At 44.6% G+C, this 17,076-nt stretch overlaps 1 protein-coding gene across 1 annotated transcript in view; it reads right to left on the reverse strand.

Moving 5' to 3' along the window:
* The window catches only part of NCF2 (neutrophil cytosolic factor 2), a 127,093-nt gene that overhangs the window by 48,232 nt on the left and 61,785 nt on the right, over nucleotides 1-17,076 (reverse strand). Inside the window, exons 6-8 of the mRNA XM_086955744.1 lie at nucleotides 13,495-13,560; nucleotides 4,597-4,640; nucleotides 1,124-1,265 (exon numbers count right to left, since the gene is read on the reverse strand). Coding sequence (XP_086811870.1) covers nucleotides 1,124-1,265; nucleotides 4,597-4,640; nucleotides 13,495-13,560 — 252 coding nt within the window. The remainder of the gene's footprint in view (nucleotides 1-1,123; nucleotides 1,266-4,596; nucleotides 4,641-13,494; nucleotides 13,561-17,076) is intronic.

Here is a 17,076-nt window from a genome sequence, read left to right on the forward strand (position 1 = left end):
TGCAATCCCCTGGTATGTCACTCTTGAAACCAGGAGTCAGACTCTGACATTCTTTGTGCTTGACCCTCACTCACTCTGCCTCCCTGGGGTCAACCTTCCATCCATATCATGCAAGTCTGGAGTTTCATTCACACTTGCACCGTGCTTGTAGGGTTTGATACCACCTTACCGATTACTCCATTGGGTCTAAATCTTCTTTGCACACCCTGTTAGCCCCCTCACTCTACACACGTTGGTTTTTGCACCTCACTTTCTAAACATGTATTTGAATTTTCCTGCTCTTCTTAAATCTCTCTGCTCACCTTGGGTCTGGCAATCATCTCCCACTACAATACAAATTTGGTCTGTTTCCCTCATGTTCTTTATTCCTTGAAACAGACTTTCTCTTCCTACCCCTTAGGTCAAACTACTTTTTGTTCTGAAGAATTTAGAGATGGCCCTTCCCAATCATTCCACTCCTAAAGCCTATCTCAATAATCTGCTGGGTCAATTCTCTCTAACAGTGTACCCTACATGTCTGCCCTCTGCTCATTCTGTACCTTAAGGTTTTACACCACCTCGTTCTTAAGTATCGCAGACCAGGCTGCTTCACAGAGTTGACACTGTTGCTGTTATCATAGTTCAACCCTCTAGGTACACCATCACCTTCCACTTGTACATCTCATTTTGGGTCGGTGTCCCTGTCTGACTACCTCTCCCTGGCCTGTTTCTACTTTTGTAAGTCTTCACATTGACTATGCCTGCGCCACACACACCTACCAGGAGTAACTCTATTATATATATATTCCACATTTGTAAAGCGCACAATCACCCGTAAGGGTCTCTAGGCGCTGGGGGCCGTCGGGAAGATTAAGCAAGCTATTGCCCAGAGTCACATGGTGCTGGGCTAACCTGCCGCCGGTGCCAGGGATCGAACTGTGATCCCCAGATTCCGGAGTCAGTCGCCCTATCCGCGGCGCCACACCTCTTCCTATGTACTTTATCATTTCTGTCTGTTGTCCCCAGCAAAGCACACAGTGGAATCAATCATTCACTTTCTCTTTAAAACAAATTCCAGGTCTCTGGTTGGGGTTTTATTTAATTGAGGAAGGTCTGGGTTAAAAAAGAACGTTTTTTTTGTTACCTTCCCGTTGAACATGATGGTGGCCCAGTTATCATCACATTCCTTGAGCAAGAAAACAATATTCCCTGGGACGACCTGGAGCTCCTCTGGCGTCGCCGGGGTAAAGTCATAGAGAACCCGATGAGGCCTCCCTTCAAAGGCCCTAGACACGAGAGAAGAACGTTATGATGGGAGGAGTGCAGAGCATTGGCACAGTTAAGACAGGTTTAGCCTAGAATCATCAGTAGAAGGTGGAAATGTAAGGGTAGCAGCAGTGACAGTCAGCAATAGAAGAGGAGAAAGATTCAGTTTGCCTCCTATAGTCATCAGCAACAGGGATGGTAAGCACATGTTGTTGGTCATAATGAGTACTGAGTGGGAGTCCACCAAACTGCAGGTTATGGCCTGGAGTATGCAGTGAGATGGGAGGAAGATTTAGAATGTTGCCTTTAAGTAGCATCGAGAGGAACTGGTTGTAGTCAAGGATGCAAACACCTGGAGATGATAGGCAGAGCGCTGAAACTTTTCAGACACTGGCCCCCAGTCACAGATCTGGGTTGAATCCATCATCGTTCTTTAGCTCACTTCGCCACCCCAGTTCAAACACAGGTATATGCAAATCTGTCTTGACCCTGTGCCTCATGAGAACAGTCCAGCCCGAACTGCCAATCCATGTCTTTACTGTACCGGAAACAAGCATCCTGGGACCGGTTAGGCTAACAGCCCTCATCAACAAGGCTAGCTTGAATCCAGTGGTAAATTGAGCAAGGCACCCACATCTAGGCATACCCTGCTAACTTTGGGCCACCAAAGCCAACACAAGGAGATGATGGACGGAGCACTGAAACCTTTGAAACACTCACTCCCAGTCACAGATCTGGGTTGAATCCATCATTGTTCTTTAGCACTGGATTCAGGCTAGCCTAGTAGGGGTTGTCGAGAAATGCTTTTGGTGGGGTTCCAATTGCTCCAGGTAAAATCGGCTTCTGTCACTAATGGCTAGGGATGTCTACTGTGCCTGAGATATTTTTGAAGAAATCGATCCATGGGAAGGGATGGTTTTGGGCCTAGTTTTTAAATAGGAAATTGCCTTCTTTGGGGCCTAAGGAAAAGAAGGGTTTTGCATGTTTTCAGGGTACGATTAGAGGGTGTTGCAGGTGGTTCCGAGCAGATCTTCTCAAATGGCCTTGTAGCTGGGAACCTCTAGTTTTCATTTTACCACACATATTCCTTTAGAAAGCAAGCCTTTACAATGAATATCATTGTAAAGCCATGCGTGGAAAAGGCATGTGTGGTAAACGAATGTGTGATTAAGACGCATTTGTGGTTGGGACCGTGTTGTAGAGGCACACGTTGTTCAGCCACTTGTGCCTCTGTCATACAACCCTTTTCTTTGTCTCACTGTGTGGCAGCAATACACAAGGACAAACTGCCAGCTACACCTAGGCATGTAACCCAGAGACTGGTTGCAGGCACCAAATGGTTAGGACATGAAAATGGCAAATTTCTAAAAGTGGCATTTTCAGAACTGTGACTTAAAATCATGTCTTTACGATTAAAAGGGCTTTAATTTACAATTCTTTAGAAACCAATATTGACCCATCCATCTGATCCCAACTGAAAATGATCACTTATTAAATTTAATATGTAAACTCAGTGTTATTTAATGAAAAAGGAAGGCCTGACAGTAGTGAAAAACGACTTTGAGTTTTTCACTACCAGGACAGTAAAACTTAAATGCACACGTCTAACTTTTTAAATACACTGCACCCTGCTCTCTGGGCTGTTAAAGGCCTACTTTTGGGGTGACTCATATTTATTAAAATGGACTGTTTGGGCCTGGCGAAAGGTGTATTTTGTATATCACAATGAGCCGCTCCCAGTCTTTTGTATTTCTAGTGTGTTTTTTTTTCAGGCAATAAAGATATATCCAACCTAGAGTGGAGTGTGATCATTTTCGCCCCACTGAAATGGAACCCTCTGGCCATATTTTGGTAAGAGCGTAGCCCGTTATCACATGGTCTTGAAGAATGCCGCGGACCCACATGGGCCTAAAGGCAGAAACATGTTGACCTATCTCACATCGGTGGGGGGACACTGATTTCCCCATGACACCGAACACTTTCTTTTAACTACCATATGAATGTCGGCACTATTAAATTTAATCTGACACCAATAATGGCCTTTTAACTCACTTTTTATTCTTCTTTGGGCCCCCACTTAATTTAGAAGTGCATCGCTGTCGTCAGGTGTATGCCGGCCCTCTATCAAACCAAGTTTTTAGAGGGTGAGGACTGGTCAATGATGAAGCATGACACCTGGTTGTGTGTGAGACCAGTCCTTCACTTTTTGTGAGATGCCAGCACTCACAATTTAAACACTGCACTCACACTAGGAACACAAAAGACTGGGAGCGGCTCATTGTGATATACAGTCTATGTTGGAGGCTGCCGTCTACCAGTACCCCATGTCTCAGGTTCCTTCAAATCCAGTTTTATCTGGCTCTTGTGGTTTCAAAAGGTTTATTTTGCCCGGTTGAAATGGCAGTTTAAAAATGCACACATCGACTGCAATGGCAGGCCTGAGACCTCTTTTACAAGGCTATTTAAGTAGGTGGCTCAATCAGTGCTGTAGATCCTCTAGTAGCTTTTAATTTATTTATAGGCCCTGGCTATATGGGGTACCACTTTACTAGGGACTTACAAATTAAATATGCCAGTCAAGTGTAAGTCTACTTCACCATGTTTGAGTTAATGAGCAGAAGCACTTTAGCACTGGTTTGCAGATATAAAGTGCACAGAGACTTAAGGTCAACTAAAACATATTCAGCAAAAACCAGAGGGATGAAGGTAATATTTTGGGGGTGACCCTGCAGAGAGGTCCAGGTCCAACACTTATGCTAATCAGCAATGATAACGAAAAGGGGTTCCAGCGGTTGCCTAGATTCAGCAAGAGTGGCCAATGATTTCTCAAGAAAACACAGAAATAGCATTGGAAGGGGTGAAGATGTGAATAACGATAATTCACAATTGCAAAGAAGAAGAGGAGGATGTAGCCCAAAATGAAATTGCAGAGAAGATCAAGTGGTGCGGACGATCAAGCTTTGGAATAAATCCTGTGTTGGAATTAGACTTAGAATTAGCATGTGGGAGGGAATGATGACTTCTAGACTGGGAATACATAGGGTTAGACTCTCAATCTTTTAAAGTTATGACTACTAGGTCCTTCTGACATTAAACTAACAAAATTATGTCATTCACTTCAAATAAGGGTTAGTTGGGAGTTATATTGTTCGTCATAGCACCTAACATCAGTCAAAGGCCTCACATCATGTAGTCAGAATGAAGGACTCCAGCTTGGTATCATGAGTAGGTGGACAGAATCTCTTATCTTTCCTGTCTGCGCAGTCTTAGAATTAAGATGGCATTTAACTCAAACTACCACAGTCAAAACAATGAAGAGACATACACAGAGCAGGAAAGACTGATATTCACCTAAGGATTTCAGGGGTCTTTGGCCTGGGGGGTGGTTTAAAAGCCTGCAAAATAGAGAACAGAAAAATGGGCCATGAATACTGATTTTTGCATAATGAGGAGCAACAGAAAACACAAAGTAAAAACACATTACTCCTGTTCCATTTGCTTAATATAGCATGTACCCATTGTTGTATGCATTTGTCACTATTTTATATCATCTTAAATCGGTTATGCTGATAATCCAAATGTTAGTTTTTTTTTTTTAAATGGGCAAAACTCATGCTTTGTTGGCTATAATAAATCAACGAAAAACATTTTAACATGTAAAAAAAACAGGCAACACAGACACTAAAGACCATTAAATGAATGCATTTGATTGTATTCTAGCCATAATGGAGCGCTTCCTCAAGCGGCTCGATGTGCAATGCTGCAACTATTGAGATCCCAGTTGAGAGAAGGTCCTCAGAGCGATCATGGAGTCTGAGGTCATCATCGCACTCCAAGTCATCGAGTCACTCGGGTAAGTCCCAATCAAACAAAAATAAAAAGTTGATTAGGCATGTTTCGACTTCACCTCGTCCGCCGGCCGATGAGAGGTGGGAGCCTCGCCTCTTGAGGTCCAGCTCCACACCTCCCCGATTTTCCAGGAGCTGGAGTGACCCCCGCCAAAAGAATTTTATGAGGCCATGCACCTCATATTTGGGTGGCTCGTTCATTCTGGTGTGCCTTTGGGCACTGTGGGTTCAGGAGAGGACCCTACTGGGCCTACACCAGTGGCTCTGGTGCCAGTCGAGCCCCAGGGATCTGGATCTGCACCTGACATGCAACCTTGTCATTCCGTTGTGCCTATCTTGAGACAGATGCTCCCAGCGCAGCTGGAGCCCTCCAACAGCATCATCCCCATGGTCATCCCGACTCCAACACGGAGCGGTAAGTGCGTTGTCTGGAGCGATGCCATGCAGGCCAGAACCTGAGCCCTATTCTTATGGGCTAGATCTCGGGAGATAGGGGAGGGGTTGCTGGACCCTGAAGAATATCAGCCTTATGAATAACAAATGGACCGGTGTGAGGATCTGGGTAAAGCCAGTGGACTGGGCCCTTCTCCAGATACTGGCATGCTTTTTCCCCCTACCATGGCTACAGACGTAGCAGGGTCATTTGCAATGGTACGGCAGAGGGCAGCTGAGATCCTGGACCTTAGTTGGCCCTTAGTGGCAGCCAAGACTAATGCCTTGACAGAAATGCTTCCGTCAGCAGTTTCTACAAACAGAACCAATTCTTTGTTTCAATGAGACACTTACTGACGTCCTGCTTGGGACTTGGTCCAAGCCCAACACAGCGGCTCCTGTGAATAGGACAATTGCCTACTGTAACAACCCAGCTCCAGGGGATGCAAATTTCTCACCCAACACCCACACCAGAGAGCTTGGTGGTTCAGGCCTCCATATCACACATAAATCTGGCACATTCCAACCACACCACCAGATCAGAAATCCAAGAGGCAGGAAATTTTAGGACAAGACAATGTTTCTTCCACCAGCCTGGTATCACGGTCAATGAACACCACATGTCTTTTGGGCCACTAGTCTCATGCTCTGTGGAATATGGTTTTGAAGGTGCTGCCAATGGTCCTTGAAGAGGCCCGGGCTGCGATCTCCCAGGCTGTTGCAGATGGGAGGCATGCAGCTGAGTTTACCATTCAATGTGGACTAGACACCACCAACTCACTAGCCAGAGCGGTTTCATTCACGGTAGCCCTGCGACACCACACCTGGTTGAGGACTACTGGCTTTTCTGGGGTTGTCCAGACATCACCCATGGACATGCCCTTTGATGGCTCCCGTCTCTCCAGAGACCAGGCGGATTCAGCGCTGGAGCACTTTAAGGATAGCAGGGCTACGGCCAGGTCCTTGGACCTTTCTATGGCCCCTCGTCACCCTCAAGCCTAGTTTCATGGCTTAGGAAAAGGCGTACAGCCACTTCCTTACCCAGCCAGCCACTGCAGTGCTCAATCTTACTAGCCTCTGTGTGTCCATGGATGCGGCTCCTACCTGCCCCATGGGTCGGGTGGCCAGCAGTCTGGTCAGTCCACCACTCTCCCAGCAACTGCATCCTCCACACCTTCCTAGTCTGCCCATTTACCATCATGGGCGCCCAGTGGGTGGCAGGATTTCCCATCACATGCTTCGCAGGAAGTTTAGAACATCAGACAGGTGGGTTTTCAGATTGTCTGAAGAGGCTACTCCCTCCACATCGAGGCTACCCCTTCCTCCATACCACCTATATACGACAGGCTGACTGAGGACAACCTATCTCTTTTACGACAAGAAGTGGCCATAGAGAGAGTACTGATGCCAAAAGTGGGTTGTGGCTGTTAGTCCCTCCATTTTTTTTGTGCCCAAGATGGACGGAGGCCATTGTCCTATTTTAGACCTGCAGTCCCTCAACTTCTCCTCAAGAAGGAGAAGTTGAAAATGCTCACTCTAGCTCAGGTCCTATTTGTCCTGGACCCAGAAGACCGCATGGTATCATTCGGCTTGCAGGACGCATATTTCAATATACCCGTCCTGCCTGCCAAAGTCATTACCTGTAATACCTGCAGTTCACTGTGGGCCATGAGCACTTTCAGTTTGCTGTGCTCCCCATTGGCCTCACCAGCGGCCCTCAGGTGTTCACCATGTTGATGGTGGTGGTGGCACCTTATCTGCAGAGATCAGGGGTGCCAGTCTTCCCCCTATATCAACGGCTGACTGTTGAAGGCAGGTACGCCACAGGCTGTCATGTCCCACCTTCAGACTACGGCAGATCTTACACTCACTGGGGTTCACTGTCAACGTGCAGAAGTCACACCTGACTTCATCTCAGACTTCCTCTTTCATCAGAGCTGTTCTGGATATGATGCAGTTTTGGCCCTATCCTCCAGAACTGTGAGCCCAGGACATTCGGGCTATGATGCCAATGTTTCAGCCTCTATCCTGGATTTCAGTGAGAGTGACTGTGAGGCTGCTGGGACTCATGGCCTCCTGCTGGTGACACATGCCCACTGGCATATCCAGACCCTACAGTGGGACCTGCAGTTTCAGTGGATGCAGCTTCATGGAAATCTCTCTGACATGATCCAGATCTTGGAGGGAACTGCAAAAGATCTGCAATGGTGGTTAAGGAATTGGACTGGGTCAGCGGCAGACCCTTCTCACTTCCCCAACTAGATCTGACAGTAGTGACAGGAGCATCACTCCTGGGATTGGGCGGCCATCTGCGATAGGTGGAGATCAGAGGACTCTAGTCCATGGCTGATCCAGACTCCACATCAACATGTTGGAGCGCCAAGAAATCTTATTGCATTAAAAGCCTTTCTACACTCCATCCAGGGAAGGCTGGTGCAGGTGTGCACGACAACACCATCAGGTGAAACTGCAACTAACAGGTTGGTGTGGGGTTGTGGACCCATTTCCTAGAAGCCCTGTGTCTCTGGACATGGCAGGAACTACAAGGTCTATCCCTGGTGGTTCAGCAACTGGCAGGTTCTCTGAACGCCAAAATGAACAAACTCAGCTGAAGATGCCTACCAGATCACCAATGGTGTCTCCATCCGAATATGGTGCAAGGTCTCTTTCAGCAGTGGGGAGAGCATTGGTTAGATCTAATCATCACCAAAGAGAATGTGCAATGTCAGCAGTTTTGCATGCCCTGGAGTTTCCAAGGCAGTTCTTGCTCTGAGACACTTTTTATCTCGAGTGGAGCTCAGGCCTCCTGTATGCCGTTCTGTCCATACCACTTCTGCCTTGAGTTCTCAAGAAGATCAGGAACAGCCGGGCCCAAGTCATTCTTGTGGCTCTGGACTGGGCATGGAGAGTTTGGTATTCCAAGCTGTTGAGCAAGGCCAATAGTCCTCTGATGAGACTGCCCCTTCTGGTAGATCTCCTGGTGCAGCAGCAGGGGATGGTTTTCCACCCACACCTGTCAACGCTCTGCTTTCTTGCGAGTAAATTGAGTGACAACATTTGACAGTTTTCAACCTTCCACCTGAAGTCTGTAACATTATCTTAACAACCAGGAGGCCCTCTATTAAGACGGTTTATGCCTGCCACTGGGCAAAATTTGTGGCATGGTGCACAGAAAGACAAGTTGATCTTCTTTCTGCCCCACTGTCTCAGGTTCTCCTATTCATTCTTTCCCTTGCCCTACTGGGTTCTGCTCGGGGTACTCTGAAGTGCTATCTCTCTGCCTTTTCCGCTTTTCTGTGGCTGCCTGATGAGCCATCAATCTTCAAATCCCATAGGTTTTTGAATGGCGTATAACATTTGTTTCCACCTTCTCCAATTTTTATGCCTCAGTGGGACCTCAATCACGTTCTCATTTTCCTTATGTGCGCTCCCTTTGTACCTCTGCCCAATTGTCCTCTTCGGCTCCTTACCATTAAAACAGCCTTCCTGATTGCAATAAAATCTACCAGGGGGCCAGTGAGCTTCTGGCCTTGTCATCCAAGTCTTCTTACCTGCCCATTTATCATACAAACTGGTACTTTGCACAAGAGCCTCCTTTCTTACAAAAGTGGTCCCTCCATTTTATGTAGGCCAATCCATCACCTTGCCTACTTTTTATTCTCCTCCACATCCTTCCAAAGAAGAGAAGCATGCGAGAGTTCCAGCTAGATGACAAACTCTTCATAGGATATGTCGGAGCAAAGAAGGGACAGGAAGTACAGCAAAGAACCATCTCACGATATATCATACTCTGTATGAAAATTTGCTACGCATTTGCTGAAAAGCAACCCCCTGGGGGCTTGCATGCTCATTCCATCAGAGCTAAAGCTGGAACAACTGCGTAAGCTTGAAGAGTTCCAGTCCTGGACACCTGCAAGGCAGTAACATGGGAATTTTTGTACACGTTTACCAAATATTACTGTCTGGACATGGACATTCAGGTTCATAGGGATGGGCACTTTGCCTGTTCGTTCCTGTAGGACTTCCTTGTGTGAAATTGATCTGCAGACCCACCTCCAGAGAGGTATTGTTTGGGTATATATTTAACGGTAATGAATATGCGGCTTGAAGTCTCTATCAGATGAACAAGTTACTTACCTTGGGTAACGCCTTATCCCGTAGAGACTATCCAGCTGCACATTCCTTACTGACCCATCCATCCTCCCAGCTCTGTGAATGGATTTCTGGTGACACAGTTTTTCCCCTTTCAGGGCAATAGGTTTCTACACCAGTGATCAGTGTACTCTGGGGCTCCGCACTTCTGGCGTGGAGTTCACGAAAAGTAACCGACATCAGCGTGCCTGTGTGGCACCTATATAGGCACTGCAAACTTCACTTCCATTTTGGACGATGCCAATAATGCCACATGGAACCGAACAACCCCACCTACTGGTGTGCAGGGGTAATGCTAACAAAACAATTTCCGGATCCAGTCTGATGCCTGGGGGTAATTCCGGATCCAGTCTGACGCTTGAGGGTAGGTACGGATTCTGCTGCTAAATAGAGTCGCTACTAGATAAGGCCTTTACAAAGGTAAGTCACTTTTCCATTAACTTGAAGTAATAAAATATACAGTGGCAAATAATGCTTTGTGGGTTGAGTGTAAAAAATGAAGAGAAAGATTTTGAGAGGGAAAAAATAAATCTAAATAGTATCAGTTAGTAGCAAAAAATGAACAGCAGCAAAATTCAACAGTGTTGCGATTCTATTTCTTTCTGCTTGGGAAAACAGTGTGAGTTTCCCCAAGGTCCAACTGTTTCTCCTTCCATAGCATTGCATGCATTTGTTGGACATGCAATAGCATGGCTTAAGGGCGCCTCCTCCAAAACAAAGAACCCTGTGGGCCCACCTGCCTCCTTTACACCCGATTTGGCACAGTAAATACATAGTGAGTCATTTTCTGGTCCCAGTATCTCTCAGAGGGATGCTTTGGATGTATTAATTGGCAAAACAGCCAGAGGGATCGTTTGGAAGTCCGTCATCATACTGTTTATCTGATCACTATCCAGCCATGTTCAGGGTGGTTTCTCTGCCCAACTTTTCTGTGGTGTCTCTGAATATGGGGTGCTGTATGACACTTGATTGTGAGGGTCTAACAGTGGGATGCTCTCATCTGCCTACATAATGTGACTTATCAGTGCCACCAAGACACTTTACCACATCTAAAAGTTTCATTGGGCAACAAATTCATTCATGTGAAAAGCTGCCTTGTTAAGATCCACGACTATTTTTCCAAGGCCTACCTCTAACTGCAATCCACCAAGACAAACGTTGTAATCATTGCTGGGTGAAGTCAGATAACAACTGGTACAAAAATGTTTCTATTAGATGAATATTGATACGATGCTTCTCAGTACAACAACTTTGTCAAGTCAATGGGATGCAACATTGCCACCAACATCATCTTCATTGCTGATTACATGTACAAGAAGAAAAGAAAAGATCCTACATCAATTGGTATTATTAGGCAGAGTGCAGAAACAGGTTTCAGATCTTCCAGCAAGGCTCTTGTCATATCCCATCTTAATTAGAACCAAGGGCCTCCTCTGAAGAGTGCGAAAGAGGCATGTAAGGGGATGCAATTAAAGCCTTCCTTCTGTCATGGGTGGTCTAGAGGTCTGGATTCTTAGGGGCCTGAGTTGCTAAACGTTGTTTTAGATCCACCAGATAGGGCACACATGCCTTCCTAAGATTTGCATCTTGTTTTACGAACTTCATAAGGTGCTCCATTTAAGCAACTGGGCAAGAGTTCTCGGAATCTACTTTCACACAAAGTTACTTTCACACCACTGTCGCGTTTTGATGGGATTTAGAATGTCTGGTATTCGGGACACTATCCTGATATATTTTGTCCAAAGTCATTTCATTGTTTTACTTGGAATGGCACTTGTGCAGGGGTATTTTTGGAAGAGAGACACGGGATTTGATGTGAAATCTACTGCATTGACTTATTTGGCGTATGCTGCTGGGTGTCATGCCTCTATAGCCCTGTATTTGAATTTGCATGTAAATATTAATTTGCCCCGCTTATGGGTTGACTGTTGCCCTTTCCTATTGGTGTAGGGACTGGTCACTAAGCTAGAGCAGTCTCTTTCCTGGGCTTCTGCTCCAACCATCCACTATTGCATGTGTGCAGACCCCGACAACTGTTGATCTCTTTCGTTTCCAGGTTGCTCATGGCTCTACTGTGGGGGTGGGATAGGCTGTATTGCCTACTTCTGGTGTTCAAACTTCATGATGCTGTGTTCTGTATAATGCATTTCAGGGATGTTTCATCTGATTTGGTGTTTGGGTTGTGAACATTTGGCTAATACTTTCACCTGGCTCTGGTCTTTTCTTTGGTCTATGCTCAACTCTCAGAGAGAGAACGAGCAGGATGGAAACCGAGGTTAATGTATGGAGTCATTGGGGTAATAGGTCCCACCCCTAATCCCCTCGTCCTGTTGCTTTTTTCACGGCCCTCTCACCTGCCCCATGCACTTAAGGCTTGCTCTTGTCAAGCGATAACAAGAAGTGACGTTGCTGGACCCGGATGCTATGGGACAGCAGAAGGGTGGAGCTTTGGAAAGAGACGGACATTTTATGTAATACTTCAGGGGCTTCAGTCTGTTGGGACGGTGTGAATTGTGATGCCTCAGTTTGTCAGGAAGAGGACAATGGGAATAGTCTGTTAATCTCTTCTGGATTGCCCAACTAATAACTCTTTCCATTCTTCGAATTTGGTAATTTTGTGTTACTATAGATTGCCCTGCATGGGCGAACTGCTTTCGAAATCTGAAACAAAAGGCGATATCAGACAACAAGTAGTGCTGTTTGTGATCCATTTAAATACCTATATCTGTCTTAAGTATACCACTTATTTCGTGTCATCTTGTCGTTGTTATTTAAGGGCCATCTGGTGTTTTTGTGTTTCCATTTTGCAGTGTATATTTTATGTTATATGGTTACAACTATTTTTAGTGACGAGTACCCTACCGTCGGTTTAAATGTCAGTAAATACGGCACCCATGATATGATGGTCTTTCCAAGGCAGCCATATAATCTGTACACACATTTAAATGAACGAAAAGGGTGCCCGTACTCCAGGCTTTCCTTTTTAAGTCGTTTCCCTTTTACTACAAGTTCCACGTTGGTGTATATTAAGATATTTGCTGAACACAAGCTTTTTTACTTCGCAGGTTGTTGAAGTTAGCATTTCTCCCGATTTAAGTGTAAACACCATGTGCGCCCTCAAAAGTGCTGTTGATTCTGAGTCTTTATGGGGTGGGGACATGCAAGTCTACACCTTTGAACAACTTTACGACTTTTGTCTATTCACAATTTAGGCTTGTAAAGTTCCTCAAGAATATAAGAGTAAACTTACATGTGTAGATTTTTTTCAAAATGTAGGGTCCCTTGGTGTTGAAAAACAGAAAGAATAAAAAAACTTTGTCCGAAGAACTGCTTTAGCAAGAGACGGGGCTATTAGATGGCCTCAAAAGAATCTCATTTAGAAATACAGTAAGTTTCTTTCTTGATGACTTTTGGGGAACACTTGTGTGATTTTATGAGGCTGAATAAATGTGATTACTGGTGTGTCAATAAGCATGTGCTGTAAAGATGCCCAGTAATACATGTTATAGTTTCTATAGATGTCTTCATGACAGATGTATTCAAACCCTACATTTTTATGAACATTTCTGAAATTACAGTTTTGAGCTCAATTGTGTTATTGGTTGTGTTTGTAAATGTATCTAGGAACTAATAAACGATCAGAATGAAAAGAACTGAATACATTAAAATGTGAGCTGTAGTACACTACTCGATATATAAGTCATCATGTGTGCTATAATTCTGGTTTCTAAATCTAACAATTGAGAATTCAAAATATGTACCCATCTTGCCTGTAGACCAGTTAACAACCTGTGTCAAAGGAAACTAAAGATTTCACCTGAGGCTGAAGAGGAGCGAATCCAGAATAGGTGTCCTTGTCAACAACAGACGCCACGACAACCACCTAAAAAAAGAAAACCTGGTTTAGTATTGTTTGTATTTTCTCACAATTTTCCACTCTCACAATACTGCCCTTAGCTTCAGACTGCAGAATGTCCACTCTGTTGGATTATACTTATATGTAACTTACTGTAGTGCAACTTACACACAAACCTCAGTTGGCCACTTCGAATCTGTAGTGCTTTAAAATGACTCTTCTCAAAACAGCCCAAACTCAAAACAACCCATTTTAGTGCTTCAAAAGTACTTAAGTGAGATGAACTTTAATTTAGTCGTACTCAAAATTCATCATCTAGTAACTGAGATATGCAGCAGAGAAAGAAAGAAGGGGAAATGCATACAAACGGGAATGGTGTCTATGTGTGTTGCACATTCATTGCTTACTTTTAAAGTGACTGATTTAATAACTTCTGGGCTGTGGTAGTGGAGAATGGAAGGAGGAATTGTGGAAGGAAACACCAGTGTATAACTAGAAAACTTTCATCCTTTATTCTTGAGTCTATATAAAAACACATTGTTGTTCAATTGTCAATAATTTAGCAAAAATATCCTTTCACTGAAAAGTGGTTCCTTCTCCTCCAAATATGCTACTGTGATGTGTGTTCTATGCATTTTGTAATAATAATTATGTAATTGAGTAATAACAAATGACAAAAAGCTAAATTTCTATAGGATATGTGTGGCAAGAGACCTTTTGCAATAAGCTATTCTGATGTGTGTCATTTTAAGTTGAGCTGGTTCTTTTCTCCTGTTCTCTTGCAAATTTTAATTCAGAAGTAATTTTAAAATTCTCCAAGTACCAGTGTGCAGTAGAAAGTAAAACATATTGGACCTCTTTTTTTCCTGACCACTACGAGAAGAACATTGCATGGACTATGAAAAAAGTAGGTAAAGTAAGACGTATGGGCCTGATTTACGGGGAGGCTGTAATGGGAATTCAAATGGAAATCATCAAAATTCCATTGCCAGTGTCCTGCTGCACCACTACTGCAGCTAAAGGATGGCAGGGAAAGGATGCCTCTGCCGTCTCAGCCATTGAAGCTAAACAAGACATTCTAAATGCATTTAGAAATGGTGACAGCAGCCCAGCCAATGTTGACCTGTCTGTCACCAGGTTTGGAGTTATTTACTCCATGAAACACCACAAGAGTACCTTTCATCAAGAAGTATGTCCTGTCTCATACCACACTAGAAAACAACACCAAGTGTGTTGAAGGCATGACCTGCGGGTTATGACTATATGTCCAACGTTGTGGGTATATTCCATAACAATTTATGCTATGAGGAATACCACCCCCTACCAAAGGCATGCTGAAATGTTCACCCTGGATTGCTCCCACGTAGTGTATAGTCACTGTAGGAGAGATATGGTGGGAAATTGAAAAGTGGTGTTTTTTACTCTGCCGCAGTCAGCTTGTTCCCTCAAAACCTCTTTACACAATACAATTCTCAAACTGCTCCTTGGCATGTGAGCAGTGGAAGTGAGAACCGTACTAACGAAAGTAAAATAAATTGATACACCTAAATGGTGTGATCACTGCCCATATTTAAGGAGTAGGTGCGGTCTACCTGCTGGAGCTGACCCTTCTGGCGGCTAAGTGTAAGAATACGAGATAACTCAAGATAAAGAGGTACCACATTGCAGTGAGTCATTGCCAAAGATCCATGACTAGGCCTTCACTGAGCTATCACAGGACTCATAAGTTACAGCAGTAGTTCACTCCACATGGCCGGTCTGTCAATGTACAACAAAATACTCTACCCCGAAACACTGACTTATAGCACAGCAATCAGGGGTATTTTTCCAAAATGATGCATATGCCTTCTCTAAGTTTTCCTGGCCGGTGTCGACTGATCCATGGAGGGGATTAAGCAGGAAACTAATATTATGACTATGTTGATTGAGGGTAGTAAAACTGTTGGGTTGCATGTTTTTTGTGGACGCAAGATTGAAATTGTGAGTGGAAGTGTTCTGGAATGATGGTTCAAGGACAAGGTGAGTTGGTGCCTATAACAGAAGTAATAATTGGATTGGGTTTTGTGTGGTATGTGTCATTGTGACTAAACAAAGTCAGTCACCAATGCACATACAACTATTCAGTACAATGATAATGAAGATGAACTAATAATATTAATCTTGTCCTCATTGCCACTGTTACAACAGACAGGCTGTCCACAAGCTAACCGCACCACAAAGTGGTAGAGTTTACTGAAATCAAGCACAGGTAAGCTAGCATGTGTTTCTTGTACATATTTGACTCTCTTGCACTCCATATGATCAAGCTTCGAAGGACACATCTTTCCATAGCCTCAGAGCCTGGAACCTCATCTCTAAGCCCTAACCTTACCCCAAAACCATTTCCATAACCCTCATAGTAAACCTTAACTCTAATTCTTACCCCTTGGCCTTCCCTTTCCCTTAACCAGACCTCACAGTGCTTACAAAAATATTTTGACTTGATTTTTTTTTTTTTTTTTTTTTTTTAAAACCTTTATTGTGCATTTATAAAAGTACATATACGGGCCTACAACCCTCAGGCCGGCCACGAAAAACTGATAAAGCACTGCAGCAGGCAATACGATGACATGGTAACACAGAAGGAGCATATGCAAACATTAAAGAGGTACACGATTGGTGTATGTGACACCGCGTCACAGGAGCCATTAGGTTAAATTTTAAAGGTTTTGTTTTGCAACAATTAAAGTCCAACAGTACTGTCTTAACATAATTCAAGGTAAGGTTAAAGAAATAAAGAAGCAGGGCCCGTGTAGGTGTAAACGTACCGGTGGCGGTATTTCCACCATACAGATAACAGAGCAAAAGTCAAAGTCCCGCAGGCGGCATAGGGCCAAATATGACCGGCAGGGGTATCAGGATTAAAGTATCTGGAGTGCATCTCCATCACAGGCCCAAGACAGGAAAAAAGAGAAAATCATAAAGAGGAAAAAACAAGGCACCATAGAAACCGAAAATAAGAAAACCCAACCCCCAGCCCACCACCCTACACGCATGCGGAGGCTACGGCCTACCCCCCCCCCCAGCAGTGTGTCTGTCGCCCAGTAAACCCGAAATTTAGCGCAAGAAAGAAATGAGGAAAGAAAAAGGAAACACGATAGTGACTGAAACATGAGAGCAAGAGAAGAAATTCTAATCCCACTCGCATAGAACAGAAGCCCGGGGGAGGGCCAGAATCACTGTAACCCGGGCTCCCAGCCCACACCCTACCCCCAACCCAAACACCACAACCCACAAGAGATCAGACCAGCTGTAGCCCGAGGCAAGCAATTATAACATGCGTGCAGCCACCCAGTACATTGAGAACAATACAGTCCAGAGCGCAGCCAGCCAAGTAAGAAAGCATATTAGGGACCCCCCCTTCTCCACGTGCCCCAGGACCGCCCGCACACCAAACCCCCCATCTCCGAAACAGGAATCAGCAGCTGTGCCCACCAGTCACAGCCCTATGTAGGGCAAAACAAAAAAAGCAATCAAAAGTTCCAAAGTAGTTTGAGAGTCCCG

The sequence above is a fragment of the Lissotriton vulgaris genome, chromosome 1_1, assembly GCF_964263255.1.
Source record: "Lissotriton vulgaris chromosome 1_1, aLisVul1.2, whole genome shotgun sequence".
In the NCBI taxonomy this organism is placed as follows: Eukaryota; Metazoa; Chordata; class Amphibia; order Caudata; family Salamandridae; genus Lissotriton; species Lissotriton vulgaris.